The sequence below is a fragment of the Lissotriton vulgaris genome, chromosome 12, assembly GCF_964263255.1.
Source record: "Lissotriton vulgaris chromosome 12, aLisVul1.2, whole genome shotgun sequence".
NCBI lineage: Eukaryota > Metazoa > Chordata > Amphibia > Caudata > Salamandridae > Lissotriton > Lissotriton vulgaris.
Window position 1 is genome coordinate 628,825,943 of NC_141700.1, and position 23,424 is coordinate 628,849,366.

The following is a 23,424-nucleotide window of genomic DNA, read 5'->3' on the forward strand; positions in this document are numbered from 1 at the left end:
ACATCTGAACTTGATGGCAGAAAAAAAACAATCTGACAATGGAGTCGATGCCCATGTGCATTATCACCGAAAGGAGGAGTCACGTACCTCATGACTGGGAAAAACTTATTCAAAGAAAAACAAAGTGCAAACATCCGAGCCCAACACGAGATGGCAGGCTATGCATAGCATGTGATCCACAACTCTCACGCCTCGAACATAAAGCTTTCTTAACTATAACAAAGGTTTAATTTACGTTTTTTCCATTTAATTTCAATTGTTTGTTTCAAATTGTAGAGTTTAATGTCATTGAGTGGAGTATCATTAAGTGGAGTGTGGTACAGCAGAGTGGAGAAGAGTGTTGTACCATGTAGTATTGTGATTACCCCACCCCAAAGACTAGACCCTATGAAGAAAAATAAAATGATGATAAACTGTTTTATTATCATTTTATTTTTCAAGTTTTACATCTGCTGGCGCGGGAAGGGGTGCTACGCTCTTCCACCATAATGGAGGAGCCGCTGCTGGCGAATTGCTATACAGTGTAGTGGCATGTTGTATCTAGTAAAATGGCGTGGAGCAGACAGGCATAGTGTAGAGTTGAATAAACTTATAAATTGGGGTTGTGCCTTGTACAGTACAGTGGAGTGGTGTGTCGGAAAGCATTGTGGAGTTTTTTACCCCAGGGAGTAGGGGCATAAAGCGGAGTAGAGGGTAGTACACTGGGAAATAGGTGCACAGAGTGGAGTACAGTGTTGTATAGTGTCAGAGTTTAGTAGAGTTGCCTAGAGTGGAGTACAGCATGGTAGAGTGGGGGTAAAGTGTCATGCAATTAAGTATAATATAGTAGAGCCCAGTGGGATGCGTAGCATAGAGGCGAATAGCGTGTTCTAGAGTACCACAGTGTGGAGTTGAGTGGTGTGGCGTAGAATACGGTGGAGCGGTGTGTGTTATAGCGGAGTGGACTGGTGTGTTGTAGTGACTTCAAAAGTGTCTCAGAGTGGAGTACAGTAGAGTGTCACATAGAGGATTAAAGTATTGTGAAGTAGAGTGTGTTACACTATTGGTGGAGTGGAGTGGGATAGACTGTTTTACAGTTGAGTGGCATATTGCAGTGTATAGTGGAATGGCATAGAGAGCAGTGGTGGAGTAGTGTGATAGAAGAGAGTATATTAACTGGGGTGGAGTAGAAGGCGCTGCATAGAGTGAGGTCGAGTGTCAAAGTGCTTTACAGTAAAGCAGAGTGCTGTACAGTTGCATTGAGAACAGTAGATGGATGAAGAATGTAGTATAGTGTACAGTGGCGGGCGTGGACTGTTATGGAGTATAGTATTATTGAGCGAAGCATACTGGATTGGTGTGAAGTGAGGTTGAGTGGAGTGGCATACAAAGCAACAGAGTACAGATAAATTACGAAGATTGGAGTGGCGTAGCGTGGATTAGCACAGAGTGGAGTGGCGTAGAGTGGATTACCACAGAGTGGTGTGGCGTGGAGTGGATTGACACAGAGTGGAGTAGCAGAGAATGGAATGGCACAGAGTGGATTAGCACAGAGTGCAGTGACATACAGTGGAATGTTGTAGATTACAGTGTTGTAGTGTGGAGTGTTGTAGAGTGGAGTGCCATAGAGTGAAGAGAGTGTAATGGCATGGAGCGGCGCAGAGTGGAGCGGCGCAGGACGGGTCCGAGCGTGGCATGGCATAGCGGGGCGTGGCAGAGTGGAATAACATACAGTGGACTAGCATACAGTGGAATAGCGTAGAGGGAAGCGGCATAGGGTAGAATGGCATACAGTTGCATACAGTATACTAGCATACACTGAAATGCGTTCAGTGGAGTAGCATAGAGTGAAATGGCATACATTAGAGGGGTGGGGAGTGCTGTAGATTGCAACAGCATACAGTGGAGTGGCGTAGAGTGGAGTGAGGTACAGAGGAGTAGTGTAGAGTGTAGTTTTGTGTAGTGGACAAGCGTATAGTGGAGTGGGGTACAGTGGAGTGCTGTAGAGTTGAGTGGCGAGCAGTAGAATAGCGTGGAAAAGAGTGGAGCGGAGTAGAGTAGAGTGTGGTAAAGAGTAGTAGAGTATAGTTGAGTAGAGTGGAGTACAGTGCAGTCTAGTGGCATACAGTACAATCGCATAGAGTGGAAAAGCACATAGTGGAGTAGCCTGTGTAGAGTTGCCTACAGTGGATGCAGTGAAGTAGCAGAATGTAGTAGCGTAAAGTGCTGTGATTCAGAGTCAATTGCGTAGAGTGAAGTGAAGTATAATGGAGTATTGTTTGAGAAAAGGGGAGTGTGTAATCCGTGAAAAGTCAGTATTGTGCTTTTTGGGATGAATGCCCGGTCTTTCAGATTTTCATATAGAAGACACGACTACTTCGAGTTGCAGTTTGACATCTTTATTGTTGTGTTGTGAGACATAGACAGCAGACACGTGGACACGTGTTTCGCCCCCTGATGGCGAGTTGCGCCGGGGCTTTCTCAAGGCTATTTACACAAATGCAGCGTATAATACAACTGTTTCCATATTGTCAAAGTTCCAAAAACAAGAGTTTCAATACTCGCAGAACAGAATTCTTCTCTACGATCTCAGTACAGCCTAATTACTTCCCTCGGAGGCTTAGAGTGGGGTACAGTGGAATAGTGTAGAGTTGAGTAGTATAGAGTTGAGTGTCGTAGAGCGTAGTTGCGTACAGTGGAATAACGTATAGAGGAGTGGGGTACAGTGGTGAAGCGTAGAGTGAAGTGAAGTATAATGGAGTGTTGTACAGTGGGATAGCGGACGGTGGAGTGGCGTAGAGCACATAGTGTAATGGCGTACAGTGTAGTGGCACAGAGTGTAGTGTTGAGAGAGGAATAGCATATAGCAGAGTGGCGTACAATGGACGGGCATAAAGTGGAATACCGTAGACTGTAGTGGCGAGAGAAGAGTTGCATACAGTGGATTGAGTGGAGCAGAGTAGGCTGTAGTAGAGTACAGTGATGTGATGTGGCATGCAGTGGCGTGGTATACGGGGGAGTGACGCACGGGGAGCGTCATAGAGTGGCGTTGTTGTAGAATATTTTAGGACCCTAGTGTAATTTTCCAGATTCATGCCCTTATATAGGTATAAATCACCATGTCCATATATAGGCATAGAAATCATAACCATATTTAGACATAGCTCATGCAGTCCAAATACGGCATGGCTACTTCCACTAGTTCCGAAAATCCACAATGATTTCTTTGAAAACTGCTTCAGCAGCTAGTGACTTCCCCGTGCTTGAATATTGATTTATCGAAGAACTCATGGAGTTTTCAAAGAACTGAGACTCTTTGATGATGTTATGTCCACCTTTACGTCAATCTCAGCACCTTCAAGGTATAAATATGCCCACACTTGCCTTCGCAAACACATGGTGATTTAGAGCTGTTCGACTATCTACTTGCCCGACTCATCCTGCTACAGCAAGTTCCGAAGAAAGCCGACCCTCCAGCAGACGCACTGAGAGAGACGCTGTCTTTTCTCTGGCTGAGAAATCCAGCTCCAAGTGAAATATAGACCAAACTAATGGACCTTTCTTAGGTTAAGCAATTGCAAAGGAAGACTTCAGTAAGGTATCAACTTTCATCAAACAAAACAATCTGTCAGACAGACAGAATGCATTCAGACCACGAGGAAGCAGAGAAGCAGCAGTGATCTCTATTGGGGGTGAACATAAGGGCTATAAACAACAATGGAGTTGCTGCTTAACAACTACTTGACCAGTTTTCACCTTTTGACACAAATGACCACCTGCTACTAGTCCAAGGGCAATGTGGCTCTAGGGTAGGGTAGTCCAAGGGCAATGTGGCTCTAGGGTAGGGTAAATACTTAACTGAGTAAAATCCGTCCTTATGGACATGTGCGTAAAGTCTCCATACCGTCATTAAATTCTTCATCTCACTTGAGTCCGTTAGGTGTCCCCTGTGCTCAACTATTTAACCTTAATTCTTCCATATTTATCTAGTCTTTCTTCTGGAGCTCATGAATTGTTTCAGCCTTACCCGCTACAACAAGGCTGGGATCATCTTACAACTCAAACATGCCCAACAAATAAAAACATCAAGGCTCAGCCAATGCCTATTAGCTGTAAACCAATGGATAATGGGGAATCCTCTTAAAATCAACTCCTCAGAAACAGAAATACTCATTTATGATTCGTAGCAAAACTACAACACCGCATCACTCTTTGGCCTAGCAAATAGTGCAGACTTGTTCGTATCACTATTACTGGAGTGGTAATGAAATTCAATCTCTCTCATCAATCATAAGGCAACAAAAGGCTCATTCCACTTTATGAGAATCCTATGATATATTTTGCCGTTTATGGCTCTCATATAGGAAGCACATTTTTCCCTATGGATATCTAGACAGTTAAGGAACAGGCATTTGCAATGCAATAGGTCTAGCATTCATGAGACTTTGAGCTACTGGCATTGTAAATGACAAACCTTTTATCTATGTGTTGATTTTGAAAACAGATAAATAAAAGGCATTGTCATTTATAATTGCTTAAAATAGAGACCTATTGCATTGCAAATGCTTGTTCAACAAGCATGGGCACACTTTGATATTTACAGGTACTTAGGGCTCTTCACGGAAGGACAGTGCTAGTTTTAGGTAGCCCCTTGTGCTTTTTCAACAACGTTTATGGGTAGGATGATGTCTTTAGTTTGAAAAGTCGTGTTTTTGGGGTGACTGGTGATTGGCAGGACACCGGGGGAAAACAGAAGGCAACATGTGAACGGGCAACATGGACAACAGCTGCGCGGCTGATAAAAAGCAATCCGTGCTAGGCATGTGAGACCACTAAGGTTTTCTGCGGGTGGGAGGCAGCACACAGGGTACTTAACATGGACAACGGCGGGAGGCCATTCGGGCGGTCTGTTTACCGAGTGCAGCAGATGTGCATGACTGTGCTCAGAAGCAGCATACATCAATGGTGTCCGGGATCACCCATTCAAATCGTCAAACGGGCCAGCTTTAGTAGGCTCATGGATCTTTTTAAATGTTTGCGCCTCTCAATTCTCTGCGAGCGCCGGGACGTCCGTAGCTGTGCGCGTGGGAGAGGTGGGGTTTGTGCGCAGCACTACACATTCCATTTAAAAGTAAACAGTAACTAAACATGTTAAACGCACACCGAAAGTAACTACATATTTTTAACAAACAACCGTAATGAAAAAGCGGCCGGATGGGTCCAATGAAGCTGGTCTGGACCGACTGGTCCCGGGTGAGAGCGCGCCGGTGCCGACCTTCGTCTAGCGCTTGGGCCAGCTGTTTTTCGAGGAGCTTGTTTCGGCGGTACAGCTCATGTACTTTGGCCAGGAAGCAGCGGAAGGTCAGGTTGAGGGTCTTGAGGACACTGATGTTGGAGCCCAGGTCGTTACGGAAGGCAATGGCGGGTTGGGGAGCTCCTCTGAGCCGAAGCCAGCTTAAAAAATATAGTGCTTACTGACATCTTGAAGGAGACTGTGTCACGCCGCAAACAATCAAGTCTGGATGGGCCGTCCCAAAAGGAGACAGGGCGGGAACAAACAAGCCTAATTTTAAATCGGAGGCCAGCGTTTAGCATAAAGGATGACGCCAGCCAATGAAAATAATGGACAAGGTTTCCACTCCACTTCGGGAATCTGCTCGATTACAAAAAGACTTGCAGAGCGAGCAGTGCGTGCGCGCTGCAACTCAGGTCTGCAAGACCTAAAAAGGACACTAAGTTGGTCTGACCAAATAAAAAAAATACAAAATTTAAAAAAGAATCAGCAAGCTACTAAGAAAACAGGACAATGAAGCTAAACAAGTCCTCCACCTAAATTAACTGCATCATATTACACCTGCCTGCAACACACTACCTGCTTACCATGATATCCCTGGTAAGCTCTTTGCATTGCGCTTTGTGAAAATCACGGATGGACACCTGGCTTCCTACAAATAAAACTACACAATCAAAGGAGAACCTCGATTGATGGCCACGCTGCTGATAATTTCTTTTCTTCAAAAAATATATATAGGAAATTGTTAGTTTTCTTCAAAAATATTAAATACAAGATACACTGGCACACAAGTCTAAATCATCAGCTATCATTTGCAATTCAGAGAGCCAAAAGGTTCTGGATTTTCCCATAAGACACATGTACCCCCTAAGCTAACCTAACAGGTTTGTATAGACTTACAAAACCACACTTGCTTTTCACAAGAAAAAAATGCTCACAAGCCTCCACATCAAGTTTGGAGCACAGTTCCTGGGCATCAATCAAAACACCAAAACCCAATACTTGAAGAGGACACTGCTACCAACACCGTTCTCTCATCCATGTGCCTTTGAATCTGAATCGATGGGGCCTCTTTGCAAAGTGCCCTGAGATCTCGAAAAGAGGTAGAGCAACTAAATTTGCTTGCCTCACAACATGAAACCAAAGGTTTATTTGTAAGATGGTTGTCCACGTAAATGTGAAGATTTGAATCCATCAGTTATAACTTGCATTTGGTAAAAATCCATGGCAATGGTGGAGTTTGAGGACGAAGGATCAGTCTAGCACACCTCACTTACCTTCACCTAGACTCTAACATCATCGGTTTACTGGCAATTTCTTTAAGTTCATGTTGCACAATGTGAAAAACTTTCTTCCACTTAGTATGCTTGTTATGTCTTGACACTATAAAAAAGCCTAATACCAATGACAATGCTCGTTATTATATTGCAGCTATGTATTGTGGTTATTACTTGGAGGATGGCAGAATTGTATAGAGCTTTAAAAACTAGGAGGATTTTAAGTAAGTGCTACTGTTATGTTAGAAGCTGCTCTTATTTATAACTGAACTATAAAGTACCCACTGTGAAACAAGTTATATATAAAAAAAAGTTTTACATAAAAGTTTGAGGATGATAATACTAAGTAGTTAGCAGAATTAGTAGGAATTGAAATGGACCATAAATAGCTGGATGTGTCTTGTCAATGAAGAGGATTATTTGCATCTTTTCTGCATGTTGCTTGGAGCTTCCCAAGTGTAGTGACTTTTTGTGACCAAGTCTTTCAAATGTGACTGGGGTGGCACTTGAGCCATGGGTCAAAACAATATTTAATGATTGTACTTTCTGTCAAGAAAAGTCATAAAATGAAGTCGCAAATTTTAGTGCTGGGGAGTGTATTGGCAAAACATCGCATAGCGATTCACTGGGCAGCACCAACCCCACCTGAATTTGGGAAGAGGCACACGGATTTACAGGAGTGAACGTTGGCAGACGAACAGCGTGTTAAGTTGATAAGAAGAAAAGAGAAAGTGACGGAACACCTGGCGGAGTGGGCTGAAAAATATTAGACCCAGCAGCAGATACAATTCACTGGTCCCCAGTGAATTGTATCTGTTGTGCCCTGATGAAGGAACTGTTGGCAAAAGTTCAACTCCGAAATGCAGGTCTGCGCTGTTTTCTGTTTCAAAACGATTTGTGAATTGCATGCTTTATAACTGTTTATGCAATATAGTTGTGTGTAGTTTTGTCTTTTTCAATTGAGTGATGTATGGTATGATTGATGCGTGTGTTTGTGGTGTCATTTTCTCTGCATATCGTTTTCAATGTTACTTTGGGGCTGTTCTACTTGAATTTTGTACAGTAAAGATTTTTTATACAAATGCATTTATATACAAATTTATTTAAAAAAAGAGCTTGTTTGATAAAATAAAATATGAAAAAAACAATGGCTTGTGGGACAATGATGTGGTTTCTAATTTAGGATGCACCACCAATGTACTAATTAATTTATAGGGAGAGGTTTGTCGTTATTGTTGTTATCTTCATCCTAGCCTTTCCCCAGGTCCCACCTGCACACATATGTGCCCCGAAGGCTGCTTCGCACCGCTAACACATTGCAGTTTTCTCATTGGTCTGCTGTTTATCGGGCTCTGCCATTGGTGCTGTGCTCAGCTTGGAGATTAACGCAGGGCTAGTGCATTGCACAACCAGTGGCTCTATTCGCGCAATATGTATGCTGGTGCAATAGATCTCGCCTTTCATCAAGTTAAAGCCATTTGCTTTGCTATAGAATACCATTAGCAAAGAAAATGGCTTCAACTTAATCAAAGGCGAGACCTATTGCATTTTCAATGCTCGTTAAATACTAGCGTGCATCAACATAATTGACTAAATGATGCTTCAAAGTAATGGTACCTCAAATTTCACAGTAGTTTAGCAAAATGTTTTTTCCTAGTTGCATTGTTTGTGAAAATTTAATTTTTAAAGCAAAGAATCTGCAATCTTGCTTTCAAGCTTTTGAAAATGTTTACATCTAATCAGAGAGCATTCTGGGAGCATTATATGTAGCAGCATATTATTAAACTTTGCTCACCCTAATAATAAAAGCTTTGCATTATAGAACTATAAATACAAGTCCACTCAGCATTAAAATATGGACACAAATATTACCTTAAATTCAGACAATGCCCTTCCCTGATCCATAATGCGGTACTATAAACTGGCAACCAAAGGGTTTGTGCTGCAGAGGGTTGGGCCTACTTGTTCAAAGGACAAAATAAGTGTGAAAACTTGATGTCCTTGACCCAAAACAAATGTTTCCTGTTCGCCGGGCTAGACTCCAATAGATCTACCATAAGCTATAACTTTCCCCCAATACTAAAAGAGTTCCAAGAAGAACAACTTCAAGCCTGTATTTCTCCACAAGATGGCCATTGTGAAAATTAAGAGCAGCCCCGTAAAATCCTTTCACCAGGCTATACTCTGCTCCCTTTGTTATGGCTTCCTGCACATCACTGAATGTTGGCCAGTAATATTTTCCCAGCCACAAAAACACTACTGGATTATTGGAAGCGCTTCACAATCTGAAATAAGTAGTTAAAAAAACAAAGTCATCCCTATTAATACCCTCATCTTATAACCCAGATTGTTCCTCGGGACCATACAATCTAATTTTTCTTGCTCATGAATGTTATTTTAGCAATTAAGGTGGAGGAGCAAGCACAGGCCGGTCTTGAGAGGACTATACAGAGTAAGTAAGATTTAAGGAATTTTCTATAAGTAAAATAAAGATATGGTGTTGTAAAACTCAAAAAGTATGTTTCAACCAAAAGTACCCATGAAAATGTATTTTGGCAATTCAACCACCATCAGTGAGGGATAATAATGTAAAAGAGAATCCATCCCTAAAACATGTTAATCTGTTTTACTACTGTAGTTCAGTGTGTATGAGTAACACATCATCAAATGCACAGTTTGCTTACCCTCGCGGGCCCAACACCAACAAACATTTCCAAGAATTCCGAACCATTCACAGTGATAAATGGGACATTGGCTTCTCCTGCTGTAGCTTTGGCTAGCAAAGTCTTTCCTGTTCCAGGTGGACCCGTGAGAACTGCTCCCTGGTGAAAAGAAAATTACAATAAGCCCTTAACTGTAAAGGAAAGTTAGGTCAGATTTCAACTGTGTACAAGAGACCACTATGTGCAACAGGGAGAGAACATTTAAAAAATCATTATCTCCATTTACAATGTTCCATTCACATGTAACAATTGATTGACCTTGCATTATTTTATGAGCGCTCAAATAAAATAAACACAAGAGTAGACAGCTACTTTGGGTGTATTTGGGATATACTGAAGAGACATCCTTTCTCATATGCTGCTCTCCACCAAGGACGGACAATGACAAAGGAATTGCCTATTCCTTGTGAAAGATACTGCCACAGGATGTCACCATGTACCATCAGAGCAGCAAGGCCTACATTTCCATGAAATAAGATCAGCAAACTTTTTGCCATGGGAACTTCTTTCAATATGCCATTGATAGAGCTTACTTGAGAAGGGATTGACTGAGCCACTTTGCACAATGACAGAGTGCACTGTTGGCACACATCAAACATTGCACTGAGAGACCACGCCATGGAAGAGAGAGGACCTGAACAGCAGAAGTTTGAGCCAAAAAAACAACACAGATAGAAATTGCACCATACTTAAAGCAAGAGATTGCACTTTTAACAGCAAGCGACTGCACTACAGTACAATGAGAGACCAGAGGCAATTAGTTTGCCAGGTAAGGGAGAGTATACTCCTGTTGGATAGCTTGCAGTACCCACTGATCTCTAGTTGTGGTCTTCCAACGATACAGAAAATGGAGAAACTAACTGCCTACTGGATGAAAGTGTTGCTAGGAGGAAGACCACTGCTGTTGCGGTCTCCCTCTAGCAAACAAAACCTCTGTTGTGGGAAATGCAACAGCTGGAAAGGTGTTTCTGTCTGGTAGGAGAGACTCAAAAGTAACCGAAAATGTAGAGTACTTCTGTTCAGAGAAAATCATCTGGCAGGTGTGGCCAGACCATTGATCGAGCCATGTCTCTGCTTTGCTTGAATCATTACAATGAGCATTTGGCCTTTTTACCAAGAAGCAGCTCCCCATCAAACATGTCCATGAGTATAGCCTGTATGTTTCCGGAAAACCATGTGAAATGCATCCAAGTATGTCTGTTAAATTAAGATCAAACGTAAGGCTGTAGTTGATTAACTGAGCGTTCAGTCTCATCATGCGGTCCATTAGGCTAGGAGTAGTCAGTAAGATCATTTTACACAAGTCGTGGAGACATGCAAGTAACAGGTAAGAGGACAGGTGGTGTTCACAAGGCAAAGAGGCAAAACTATATTGCACAGTGTGTTTGGATTCTCTATTGGGTGGGTTAGTCAATCGGGAATTAGGACAAAGCTTAGTAGCGGAATCTTCGACAACCAAGGTCTAACTGCAAGACAAAAGATGGGTCAGCAAACATTTTGAGTCTTTTGAGGTGGGGCTATGACACCTTACTACGTGTCTATTAATGGCAGTGAACATGGGATCTAAGAGAGCGTGGTTAAATTGGACCAATAGCACTGCAACAGGCAGAGATGGTAGGATGATATTATATTTAGATTTGACCTCCAATAATGGTGGTGAAGTTCAAGTAGGTCTTCCGCTTTTCTAACAATAAGGAACTAGTAGAGTATGTTACATCATTCTCAGTGGATGTGTAACGACTACTGTTTTGGATGTATAAAGTCCAGCATCTGTATACGGAGGAGGAAGGATTATGGTACTTACCAGTAATCATTTGTTCTTGGCATGTAGAGCTGTAGATTCACATGCCTTGCATACTCCTGACATCTAATGTTGGGTCCGGATGTTTGTAAGTTGTTTTGTCTTTCCTGTCATGAGGTAAGGTGTCCTCCATTCGGTGATAGTGCGCAAGGGCATCGACTCCAATGTTAGATTGTTTTCCCGCAAGAGGGTGAGAATGGGGTAAGTAAGTGTAGTATAGAGATTTCTACACATATGAATATATAATGAAGAAGTGCAACAACTACAGTTGCCCGGGGAGGCGGGTGGGCACATGTGAATCTACAGCTCTACATGCCAAGAACAGATGCTTACCGGGTAAGTAACATAATCCGCTCGACGCATGTGTGCTGTAGATACACATGCTTTGCATAGACTATTTAGCAGTATCCTCCCAAAGTGGAGGCTAACCAGTAGATGTTGCAGTTGGCTGAAAAAGTATCCTTAGCACTGCTTGGCCTACGTTTGCCTGCTGGCGTCCTAATACATCAACACAATAGTGTTTGGTAAATGTGTATGGCGTAGACCGGTATAGAGACAAAATATCGACTCCAAAATATCGACTGGACATAATATCGAGTTTTAAATATAGACTGGACAAAATATCGACTGGACATAATATCGACTACAAAAATATCGTTTTTCAGGTAAGTGAAGTAATATCGACTGTATAAAATATAGATAGCAAAAATATCGATTTTTTAATAATATATAATATTTTATAGTGTATTTTTATGTAATAATATGTGTGAATAGTGTGTATTAATGTTATTAAATATTTTATTACATGAATAATAATTGCGTAATGTAATTCTGTAGCGGGTTGTGGGTTTATAGGGGAATAGGGTGGGAAGTAATTTAATAATAATTAATTAATTAATATATGTTTGTTAATATTTTTAATTAATAATTAACTGATAATTAATTAATATTAATTAGTTAATTAATTAATATAATTTTGAATATATTTTGTATTAGTAAATAATTGTTAATTAATTAATTGTAATTAGTTAATTACATTAATTAGAGTACATTATTTATATATATAATTTTGTGTTATTTTTAAGTAATTAATTTTGATAAAATAATATTAATTATTAAAATAATTACACCTAATGTTCTAATATATTTACTTTATTGTTATTGTTAATTAATAATTAATTGGTAATTAAATAATATTGATAAATTTTGGGTAAAGGAGCATTTTTAGGGTTCAGGGTCAGTTTTCAGTTCATGGGTAAAGGGGTATTTTTAGGGTTCAGGGTCAGTTTTCAGTTCATGGGTAAAGGGGTATTTTTAGGGTTCAGGGTCAGTTTTCAGTTCATGGGTAAAGGGGTATTTTTAGGGTTCAGGGTCAGTTTTCAGTTCATGGGTAAAGGGGTATTTTTAGGGTTCAGGGTCAGTTTTCAGGTCATGGGTAAAGGGGTATTTTTAGGGTTCAGGGTCAGTTTTCAGTTCATGGGTAAAGGGGTATTTTTAGGGTTCAGGGTCAGTTTTCAGGTCATGGGTAAAGGGGTATTTTTAGGGTTCAGGGTCAGTTTTCAGGTCATGGGTAAAGGGGTATTTTTAGGGTTCAGGGTCAGTTTTGGGTTTTTGGGTAAAGGGGTATTTTTAGGGTTCAGGGTCAGTTTTGGGTTTTTGGGTAAAGGGGTATTTTTAGGGTTCAGGGTCAGTTTTGGGTTTTTGGGTAAAGGGGTATTTTTAGGGTTCAGGGTCAACAAATAAGATTTTAAAAAATTATTTTTATTATTTTCATTTATTATTTTATCATTATAATTTAATTTAAGTCGTTGTAAGTATATTTTAGTAATTAAAATGTTATATTAATTTAATTTAACACTGTTTTTAATAAAGTCGATATTTTTTACATCTATATTTTTGTTAACGATATTTTGTACTCGATATTTTTGTACTTACCTGTTTGTAGATACAAACTCGATATTTTGACTGTCGATATTTTGTCCACGATATTTTGGCAAGTCGATATTTTGTCAGTCGATATTATTTCAGTGATCCGCGTAGACCATGTCGCTCCTTTACAGATGTCGGCTATAGGGATGTTACCAAAAAAGGCCATAGATGCCCCTATTTTACGAGTGGAATGCGGTCTAGGGGGAATAGATAAAGTTCTTTTAGCTTTTGCGTAGCAAGTTTGGATGCACTTCACAATCCATCTTGAAATGCCAGATTTAGAAATAGGATTGCCTTTGAGAGGTGGTGTAAATAAAACAAACAGTTGCTTTGTTTTACGAAAATCTTTTGTTCTTTTGGTATAATACAATACAGCTCTTCTGACGTCAAGTGTGTGAAGAGCTGATTCTGCTACTCAATCAGGTTGAGGAAAGAACACAGGTAACTCAACTGATTGGTTATTAGCGAAAGCAGAAACCACTTTGGTAAGGAATCTGGGATTGGTGCGAAGAATGACCCTATTTTTATGGAGTTGAAAGAAGGGTTCTTCTAAGGTAAATGGTAAGGTTAATAAGCCTTGTAAGTACAATATTAAGATTCCAAACTTGTGCCGGGGGGTATCCTTGGTGGTAAAAATCTCTTTAAGCCTTCCATAAAGGCTTTAATGACAGGAACTTTGAACAAAGACAAATGCTGTCTGTTTTGCAAATACGCAGCTACTGCTGCAAGATGCAACCGAATTGATGTGTAAGCTAGCCCACATTACTGTAGGTGCAGAAGGTAACAAACAATGTTCTAAACAGAAGCATCCAGATGTAGAATTTTGTTGTTGTTAAAGTAGACAACAAATCGACAACAAATCGTTTCCATTTTGCTGCATAGCAAGCTCTGGTATTAGGTTTCTGGCTTCCTTCAGAATAGTCATACGGTCTGGTGGCAAATTTAAATATCCAAACTCTGACTTCAGGAGCCAAATCACCAAGTTGAGCTCCTTGGGATTTGGATACCTGATTTCTCCATGGTTCCGAGTGAGGCGACTGGAAGGGAGATGTAGCTTTTGATGTGGAACTACTGAGAGCTCTAACAGGGTGGTGTACCACGGCTGAGGGGCCCATGTGGGAGCTACTAGAATCAGTGTGAGGGATGTTTGCCTGAGCTTCTGAACCAGAAATGGAAGGAGAGGGAGAGGCGGAAAAGCGTAAGCAAATATCCTTGACCAATTCATCCATATGGCATTGCCTTTGGATAGAGGGTGTGGAAACCTGTAGGCGAAGTTTGGGCATTGTGCGTAGTCTGCTTTGGTGAACATATCTATGAGGATCTCCCCATTGATGAAAGAATGGAAGGAGGACTTGGGGATGAAGTTTCCACTTGTGTATTTGTTGCCTCTTTCTGCTGAGGAGGTCGGCAATTTGGTTGTTCAGTCATGGGTGGTGTTCTGCCAGAAGGTGAATCTTGTGATGGATTGCCTATTTCCAAATTATCTGAGACAGTTGTGACAATTGAAGAGTGTGTGTTGCCCCCTGTTTTTGTACATAGTACACCCTTGTTTTTGTACATAGTACACCCCTGTTTTTGTACATAGTACACCCCTGTTTTTGTACATAGTACATCGCTGTCTTGTTATCCGTGCGGACTAGGACAACTTTGGCTGTGAGATGAGAGTGAAAAGCATTCAGTGCTAGAAATACTGCTGGAAGCTCTAGATAGTTGATGTGGAGTAGTCTGTGTTTGTCGTCCCAGAGACCCTAAATTGTGCAATGTTTGAGATGTGCTCCCCAACCTGTGAGAGAGGCGTCTGCTGTTAACACGACTTGTGGAAAAAGGTCTATGAAAGACCGCCTTCTTGATAAATTTTGTGGGTTCTACCACTGCAGAGACTGATGGGTGCGGCACTCTACCAACACTAGATCTGTTAACTGACCCTGTGACTGATACACCGACGTGTTAAGCATAAGTGTCTGAAGTGTCTGAAGTGTCAGAGCTCCGCAGGCAGACGCCGGGAGACTCGTTTTTAAAAATTGTGTGAAATTGATTTTACCTGTGTGTAACCTACAAGTAGCCTGTTGCCTACGCTACCTTAATCCCTAAAACCCAAACAGCGTCCTTGGACGACTGCAACGACCCCCTGATCGCCTCCCCGGCGACGCTCAGGCCACGCCCACTTTCGAGGCCACGCCCACTCCGTGACAGTATTTAGAGCGCGCGCTTTGGAAAGCGGCCGCCTGAAGTGTCAGAGCTCCGCAGGCAGACGCCGGGAGACTCGTTTTTAAAAATTGTGTGAAATTGATTTTACCTGTGTGTAACCTACAAGTAGCCTGTTGCCTACGCTACCTTAATCCCTAAAACCCAAACAGCGTCCTTGGACGACTGCAACGACCCCCTGATCGCCTCCCCGGCGACGCTCAGGCCACGCCCACTTTCAAGGCCACGCCCACTCCGTGACAGTATTTAGAGCGCGCGCTTTGGAAAGCGGCCGCCTGAAGTGTCAGAGCTCCGCAGGCAGACGCCGGGAGACTCGTTTTTAAAAATTGTGTGAAATTGATTTTACCTGTGTGTAACCTACAAGTAGCCTGTTGCCTACGCTACCTTAATCCCTAAAACCCAAACAGCGTCCTTGGACGACTGCAACGACCCCCTGATCGCCTCCCCGGCGACGCTCAGGCCACGCCCACTTTCGAGGCCACGCCCACTCCGTGACAGTATTTAGAGCGCGCGCTTTGGAAAGCGGCCGCCTGAAGTGTCAGAGCTCCGCAGGCAGACGCCGGGAGACTCGTTTTTAAAAATTGTGTGAAATTGATTTTACCTGTGTGTAACCTACAAGTAGCCTGTTGCCTACGCTACCTTAATCCCTAAAACCCAAACAGCGTCCTTGGACGACTGCAACGACCCCCTGATCGCCTCCCCGGCGACGCTCAGGCCACGCCCACTTTCGAGGCCACGCCCACTCCGTGACAGTATTTAGAGCGCGCGCTTTGGAAAGCGGCCGCCTGAAGTGTCAGAGCTCCGCAGGCAGACGCCGGGAGACTCGTTTTTAAAAATTGTGTGAAATTGATTTTACCTGTGTGTAACCTACAAGTAGCCTGTTGCCTACGCTACCTTAATCCCTAAAACCCAAACAGCGTCCTTGGACGACTGCAACGACCCCCTGATCGCCTCCCCGGCGACGCTCAGGCCACGCCCACTTTCGAGGCCACGCCCACTCCGTGACAGTATTTAGAGCGCGCGCTTTGGAAAGCGGCCGCCTGAAGTGTCAGAGCTCCGCAGGCAGACGCCGGGAGACTCGTTTTTAAAAATTGTGTGAAATTGATTTTACCTGTGTGTAACCTACAAGTAGCCTGTTGCCTACGCTACCTTAATCCCTAAAACCCAAACAGCGTCCTTGGACGACTGCAACAACCCCCTGATCGCCTCCCCGGCGACGCTCAGGCCACGCCCACTTTCGAGGCCACGCCCCCCCGCCTATATTATGTGTTGCCAGCGGAAGCGCAGCGGACGAGCGCAGCGGGAGCGCCGCTTGCGCGCCGAAGGCGCGCCTAAGACAAGCCCGTCTGCGCCCGTCCGCGCCACGACCGGGCCTAGGGCACGCCACGCTGCCCAATCTAAGGTATGTACCAACCCAATGCCTACACTAACGAGAGAAAAAATCCTCTCCCTAAACAACAACTGTAAAAACTGTCATAATGTGATCAATGTCGAAAACTGGTTAGGGCCTCTAAGCTGCCACTCATGTAAAACCACTCTCACCCCAGAGAAATGGTCACCCGCTACGGAAGACTTGACCCTGATCCGAGGAGCCCTAATCAACGCTAGGTCAATATGTAAAAATGGAGCTCATATCTATGACCTCATCACAGAAAACGACTTTGACCTACTATTTGTAACTGAAACCTGGCTAAAAGCATGGTGCAACCCTGTTATAGCCCAGGCTGTTCCACATGGATACCTCATCCAACGTGCTGACAGACAGGAGCAAAGAGGTGGTGGCCTTGCCATTATCCACCGGGACTCCATAAAATGCTCCACGTTCGAGATATCGGAAATTAAGGGAGCAGAAAGCATAGGTTTTCGCATCCAGATAAATGATGAAAACACCTTTGCCGGTGCCCTCATCTACCGCCCACCAGGACCACAGAACGGTTTTTCACTTAGTTTTGAAGAGGCACTCAGCACTCTCGCCATGAAATACGCCAACTTCACCGTTTTGGGCGACTTAAATTTCCACCTGGACAAAGTCAATGACCCTAACACAATATGGCTCAATGAACTCACCGATATTTTGGGACTGGAAATACGGACCAAGAAGCCCACGCATAAAGCAGGCCACATCCTGGACTGCATTTGCACCAATCTCACTACCCTTACTACAGCAACTCCTCTGCCGCAAACGTGGACTGACCACTGGCTAATCCCCTTTAACCTCGCTCTTAAAAAAAGGACAAATATTCCCAAACCAAGAATTGATACTCAGGCACAGACAGACTGGAAAAAACTAGCAAACTCCCCCAATCTGCACCTCGTTGCCGAGAAATTAAAACCCCTCCCCACTGGTTGCACTGAAACAGATTACAGCAATTTCTGCACATGGATCACAAATCTCGGAAAACCCCCCAATCCGCAAATAGTGAGAAAAAAGCATAACAAAAAATGTGCCCCATGGTTCTCCCCCCACCTCAAAGACAAGCGCTCAGAGGTTAGAACCCTCGAAAAGAAATGGCGTCGCACCTATAGCGACTCTGAACTCCTACATTACAAAACTGCTAGGAAACATTATCACGAAATGATAAAAATCGCCAAAAAAGAACATTTCCTTGAAGCCATCACTAAGTCTAACAACAATCAAAAGCAAATCTTCAAAATAGTCGATGACTTCATGAATCCCAGAATTCTTAGGCAAGAGATCCCACCCTCTCTCGCCCTGTGCAACTCAATTGCAGACTATTTCGAACAAAAAATTCAAAACCTAATTAAAGATTTTCCAGACCCCCCCGAATCCCTTTTACACGAAAACCTACCAACAACCAACAAAAACCCGCAGCTAAGCAATTTTGCCCCGGTCAACATGGAGGAAACTCGCCAAGCTATCCTCTCTACCAAGTCAGGCTCCCCGTTTGATCCGTGTCCCCCTTTGCTACTCCAAACCATAGTGGACACTGTGAATCCCACTATAAACAATATTATTAATTCCTCCCTTGCTACCGCTGCCATTCCCTCTGAATGGAAACTCGCTGCCGTGAAACCCCTTCAAAAGAAAACCCTTGCCGACCCCACCACACTTTCCAACCTCCGCCCTATATCGCTGCTCCCTCTACTGTTTAAACTCACAGAGTCAGCTGTAAACAAACAGTTGACTGCATTTCTGGAGGAAAACAATCTACTACATCCTAACCAAGCAGGCTTCAGAGCAAAACACTCCACGGAGTCAGCCCTCCTACATACAGTAGAGACCCTCAAGACAGCAATGGACCAAGGCAAAAAAGCCGTCATGATCTTGCTCGACCTGTCGGCGGCCTTTGATACGGTTTCCCATCCCGTATTAATTGGCCGCCTGGCAAACCTGGGAATTGCAGGAACCGCCCTAAACTGGCTAAAAAACTTCCTTAGCCATAGAAAGCAAGTCACCCTATTGGGAAACTATCGGTCAGGCGAGAAGGCACTAAACACAGGGGTGCCACAGGGCTCTAGCCTAAGCCCAATTCTTTTTAACTTATATATGACCCCCCTGATAGAACTCATCAGCTCCTTCAACATCAGCACAATATCTTATGCTGATGATACGCAGCTCATCCTGGTCCAAGACAACACTACCTCAGCTGAAGAAAATCTGAAAGCCTGTCTTACCGCCACTTTTGAATGGATGAGAACCCACCACCTCAAGTGTAACTCAGGAAAAACGGAAATCCTCCCTTTCGGTCAAGATAATTTCTTCTGCCCGAAACAGTGGTGGCCCCAAGATGCTGAGGTCCCGCCAAACACAATCAAATCAGCCCGCAACCTCGGGATTAGGTTTGATGAAGCCCTCTCTTTCAAGCAACAAGCAGGTACCGTGGCAGGGTCCTGCTTTAACATCATCAAGGGCTTAAGAAGGTTCTTCGACCTCCTTCCCCTGGCGGCCAGGAAGACAATCGCTGTGGCCCTCATCACATCCCGCCTGGATTACTGCAATAGCATCTATGCAGGTTCCAATAAAAGCGTCCTGCACAAACTGCAGATGGTGCAGAATACCGCAGCCCGCTTAGTACTAAGGCTGCCCAGGAGGTCATCTGCCTCAGCTGCACTTAGAACCCTACACTGGCTGCCCATTCATAAGAGAGTACTATTTAAAATCCTGCTCATCACCTTCAGAGCCTACCACCAGTCGGGTCCCTCCTACCTGTCCCAAAGGTTTGGAAAATACACCCCCTCTCGTTCACTCAGGTCTTCCAACCTGAACCTACTGGTGGTCCCTAGATTCAGGCTCGCAACCAAAGGTGGCAAATCGCTAGGTTTTCTGGGAGCTAGAGCCTGGAACAAACTCCCCTCCCAGATGCGTCAGATCCCCTCTGAAATCCTATTTCGCAAGGCCCTCAAAACCTGGATTTTTAATGCGCCTGACACGTTAGTCCTAAAACTAATCTAACCTAACTCTCCTTAGTTCTTTCTGTCAGCACTTTCCCTTTTCCTTTTCCAATGACACTCTCACCACTAGCGCCAAGATGCTCCTTGGAGTGTAAGCCGCGCTTTACAAAAACTACATCATATCATATCATATCATATCACATGTGTAGTCTTGCACGAGGCACTATTGCAATGCATGACACCATCATTCCCAGTAGCTGAATGAAAGTCCTGGCTGTCAAGGTTTGGCTGGTTTGGAACCGCAGCAATAGAGTTTGGATATTGGAAATTCTGGCTAAACTGGGGAAGGCTAGAGCTGTGTGATAGTTGAGAGTGGCTGCCCGATAGAATTGTATCTGGGAAGACTGTAGTTGAGACTTGAATATTGATTGTGAAAACGAATTTGTGGAGTAAGTTTAGTGTGGTCTGAGTGTCTTTTAAACACTTTTGGTGTGTGCTGGCTTTGAGGAGCCAGTCGTCTAGTTACGTGAATCTTGTCTCCTGAGATGAGCTGCCACTACTGCCAGACATTTTGTTAACACTCTGAGAGCAGTAGTTACTCCAAATGGGAGTACTTTGAACTGATAGTTTTTTCCTGCTATCACAAATCTGAAATATTTACGATGCGCTGGATGAATGGGAATGTGAAAATAGGAGTCTTTTAAGTCTAGTGTGGACATAAAATCGCCTTGCTGTAGAAGTTGAAGGACCTGCTGAGGCGCTACCATATGGAAATGTTTTGATAGTATGTACCGGTTTTACTCTACGAGATCTAAAATTTATCTTAATGATCCGTCCTTTTTGGGGATCAGAAAATAAAGAGAGTAAACCCTTGAACCTGGTTGTGGTAATGGAACTGGTTCAATAGCTCCCTTTTCTATGAGAGATTGCACCTCTTGTGTGAGTAACTGTAAGCGGTCTGACGACAGTTTGTGAACACGGGGTGGAATTTTAGGTGGAATGGTGGGGAACTCCAGGCAAGGTCGAGCACCCATTGGTCTGTTATAGATTGCCAAATGGGGAGAAACGGATGAAGTCTTCCCCCAACAGGTCGTAAGGGATCGGGTAGAAGTGTGGGCAAGTCACTGTTTGTTAGGGGAAGGGGTGTTACAAGTTGTGGCGTCTTTACCCATACCTTTGGAATTGTTTCCTCTATATCCTCCTCTTTAGAAAGCTCTAGAGGGAGAGGATTGATCGTTGCATTTAAAGGAGGAAGTATTTGGGTCAGAGGACGTTGTTTTGGACCCTGCCCTGTAAAATAAATAGCGAAAGAAGCCTCTATTGGATGGGGAGTGGAGCGCTCCCATGGATTTTGCTACTTCAGTGTTATTCATTCTCTCTGAGGACTGGTCGACTACTGGACCAAACAAGTGTTCCTTGTCAAAAGGGGTGTTCCAAATGGACTGTTGACTTTCGGCTTAAACCCAGAGATTCTAAGTCATGCATGCCTTCTAAGGAGAATGCTGGTATGGAATCTAAAGCACATCTGATTGAGGAGTTAGAGAGGAGTCTCCCTTCTTCAACTAACTGCTGTGCTTTTTTTTTGTGTTCATATTGGAGATATTGGGGCAGCTGCTCCATCTCATCCCAGTGTGACCTGTCGTATTTGGCTAGTAGGCCCTGTCTGTTTGCGATGCGTCAGTTGTTAGCAGCTTGAACATCCACTAATTTTTCCGAGGCATCTATAAGTTTAGATTCTATGTCTGGAGGAGGTGCATCCCCAGAGGTTTGTGAATTACCTCTTTTACGAGCAGTGGACAGGGCTAGGTAGTCGAGAGGTAATTGTCCTTTGATAAATAAAGTATTTGATGGTAAGGGTTTGTATTTTTTATCTTCTCTAGGAGTTAAGATACGTGCTTGGACACAGTCTTTAAAAATATCATCTGCTGACTCATCATGAATTTAATCATAGGGAGTGTGTGACTTTATCTGTGTGTGGTCTTGAGCGTTTCAAATTAAAAGTCCTCTTATAATGTGTCTTTATGCAAGGCCACCCCATGATAATCTGCTGCTCTAGCAATGAGCTGTTGGTAAGCCATGCTATCGCCTGGTGCGGACGGTTTTGCACTGTAAAGGTCTGGGTCACTGTCTACTAGAGGGTCAATGGTGTAATCATTCCATGGGTCTACAGGCAAATGAGAACCATCATCATCACCATGATCTCCATTTGGATCTGTATGTGGAGATCCCTGAGGTATTATATGCAAGGGATCCTCAATTAACTATGGAGAAGAAGGTGGAGAGGGTTGTGGGGCAAGATAAACAGGGTTGGTAGCCAAGTCTTTCTTCTTCTTTAGAGGGATCTTGGCCGGTCATGTAAAGGAAGTTAGTGTTTTGCTGCTGTTTTAGTAGAAATGTGTCCAGTATCAGGATTAATATAAATCTTTTTCTGCTTAGGATCCAATTTGGCCTTAAAAACATCTAAAATTTGTTCCGGAGGCTCGGAGACTCTGTCTTTAGATTTCGGCGAGGAAATGGACTTGTCTTTAGGTTTTGACTCTGAAGCCTGTTTTTGTTCTGGAGCCGAGGGTTTTGGCTCTGAACTATATTTGTCCTTTGAGCCTAATTGTTTCAGATCCGAAGGAAGTTTCGGGTAACTTGGTCCAGAGCCGAAAGGCTTCACGGTTTGTTTTGTGGCAAGCCGAGAGGCGGGGAGTCGAAAGCATTGTCTGGGTGCCGACCTGGGCCAGAAGTCAGAGGTGGTGCCGTAGCCATATGCGTTTTGGAAGATTTAGGGGGAAAGGGGTCTTCGGTACTAACGGCACCTTGTCCCGGAGGCAGATCTTCGGACTCCAGATCGATCTCGAGCTCGTAATCTGGAACAGGTAAGGCCTCTTCATCCTCTACGGCGGACGCTTCAATTTCCTCTTGTTTGGATTCTTCCCCGAAGATATCCGGAGTATGTTGGATGCTTTGATATTGCATCTCTCATCGTCGAGCCCAATAATCGCTTAGAGTCTTCTTGGATCCAAACAATTTACAAACGTTGCTGTCTTCCTCCTTGTGCTCCGGAGACACGCACAAGTTACAGACTTGATGTAGGTAGGTGCAAGGGCACTTGGCGTGGCCCCCTAGGACAGAATTGGAATGGAGTCCGTTCCATCGGCAGAAGGCTGGCCTGATGGCCGCTCAAGAGGTTTTTGATCGAAAATTAGATGATTTGTCAAGCGATTTAATACGTGGGGAACAAGGAAACGTGTACGAAAGAATACCGTTGAGGGTAGAGTGGATTACGCACCGAGGGGAACCTGGAGAACTGTTTTGAACTGGAGCCCAGCAATACACGTCTGAACCGGATGACGGAATCTAACAATGGAGTCAATGCCCATGCACACTATCACCGGAAGGAGGAGTCACCTTACCTTGTGACTGAAAAGACTGCTTTGAAAAAAACCAACTTGCAAACATCCGGACCCAACACTAGATGGCAGGAGTATGCAAAGCATGTGTATCCACAGCACACATGCCTCGAACACAAATTGTCTGCCTCAATTTCCCAATCTTCACTAAGTAGGAGTTCAGTCTCAATCGTGGCAAAGGTATCGGAGTATCAACTAAAAAAGCTTGCAAGTGAGCAATCTACTGTGGTCTTGGAAAGTGCTTAATAAGAAGCTTGGACCTTTTTTCAAACCTAAGCCGAAACCAGCTCAGTTGAGAAAGAGTGCAGAGGAACTTCCAAGACTAGGTTAAGGGCAGAAGTACCGGTGTCTTATAGCTCTGAGGAGGGTCAACAGGTGCTGATGCAGGAGAAACAGAAGTCGAAGGCCCCCCAGTCACACCAGCAGCAGGGCACGGCATCAGAGGGCATAAAAGCTGCCTGAAAAG

At 43.6% G+C, this 23,424-nt stretch overlaps 1 protein-coding gene across 1 annotated transcript in view; it reads right to left on the reverse strand.

The window, feature by feature from the left end:
• Nucleotides 1–23,424, reverse strand: part of LOC147677886 (mitochondrial inner membrane m-AAA protease component AFG3L1-like) — a 365,672-nt gene that overhangs the window by 198,604 nt on the left and 143,644 nt on the right. The window contains exon 9 of the mRNA XM_086945781.1: nucleotides 9,234–9,371. Coding sequence (XP_086801907.1) covers nucleotides 9,234–9,371 — 138 coding nt within the window. The remainder of the gene's footprint in view (nucleotides 1–9,233; nucleotides 9,372–23,424) is intronic.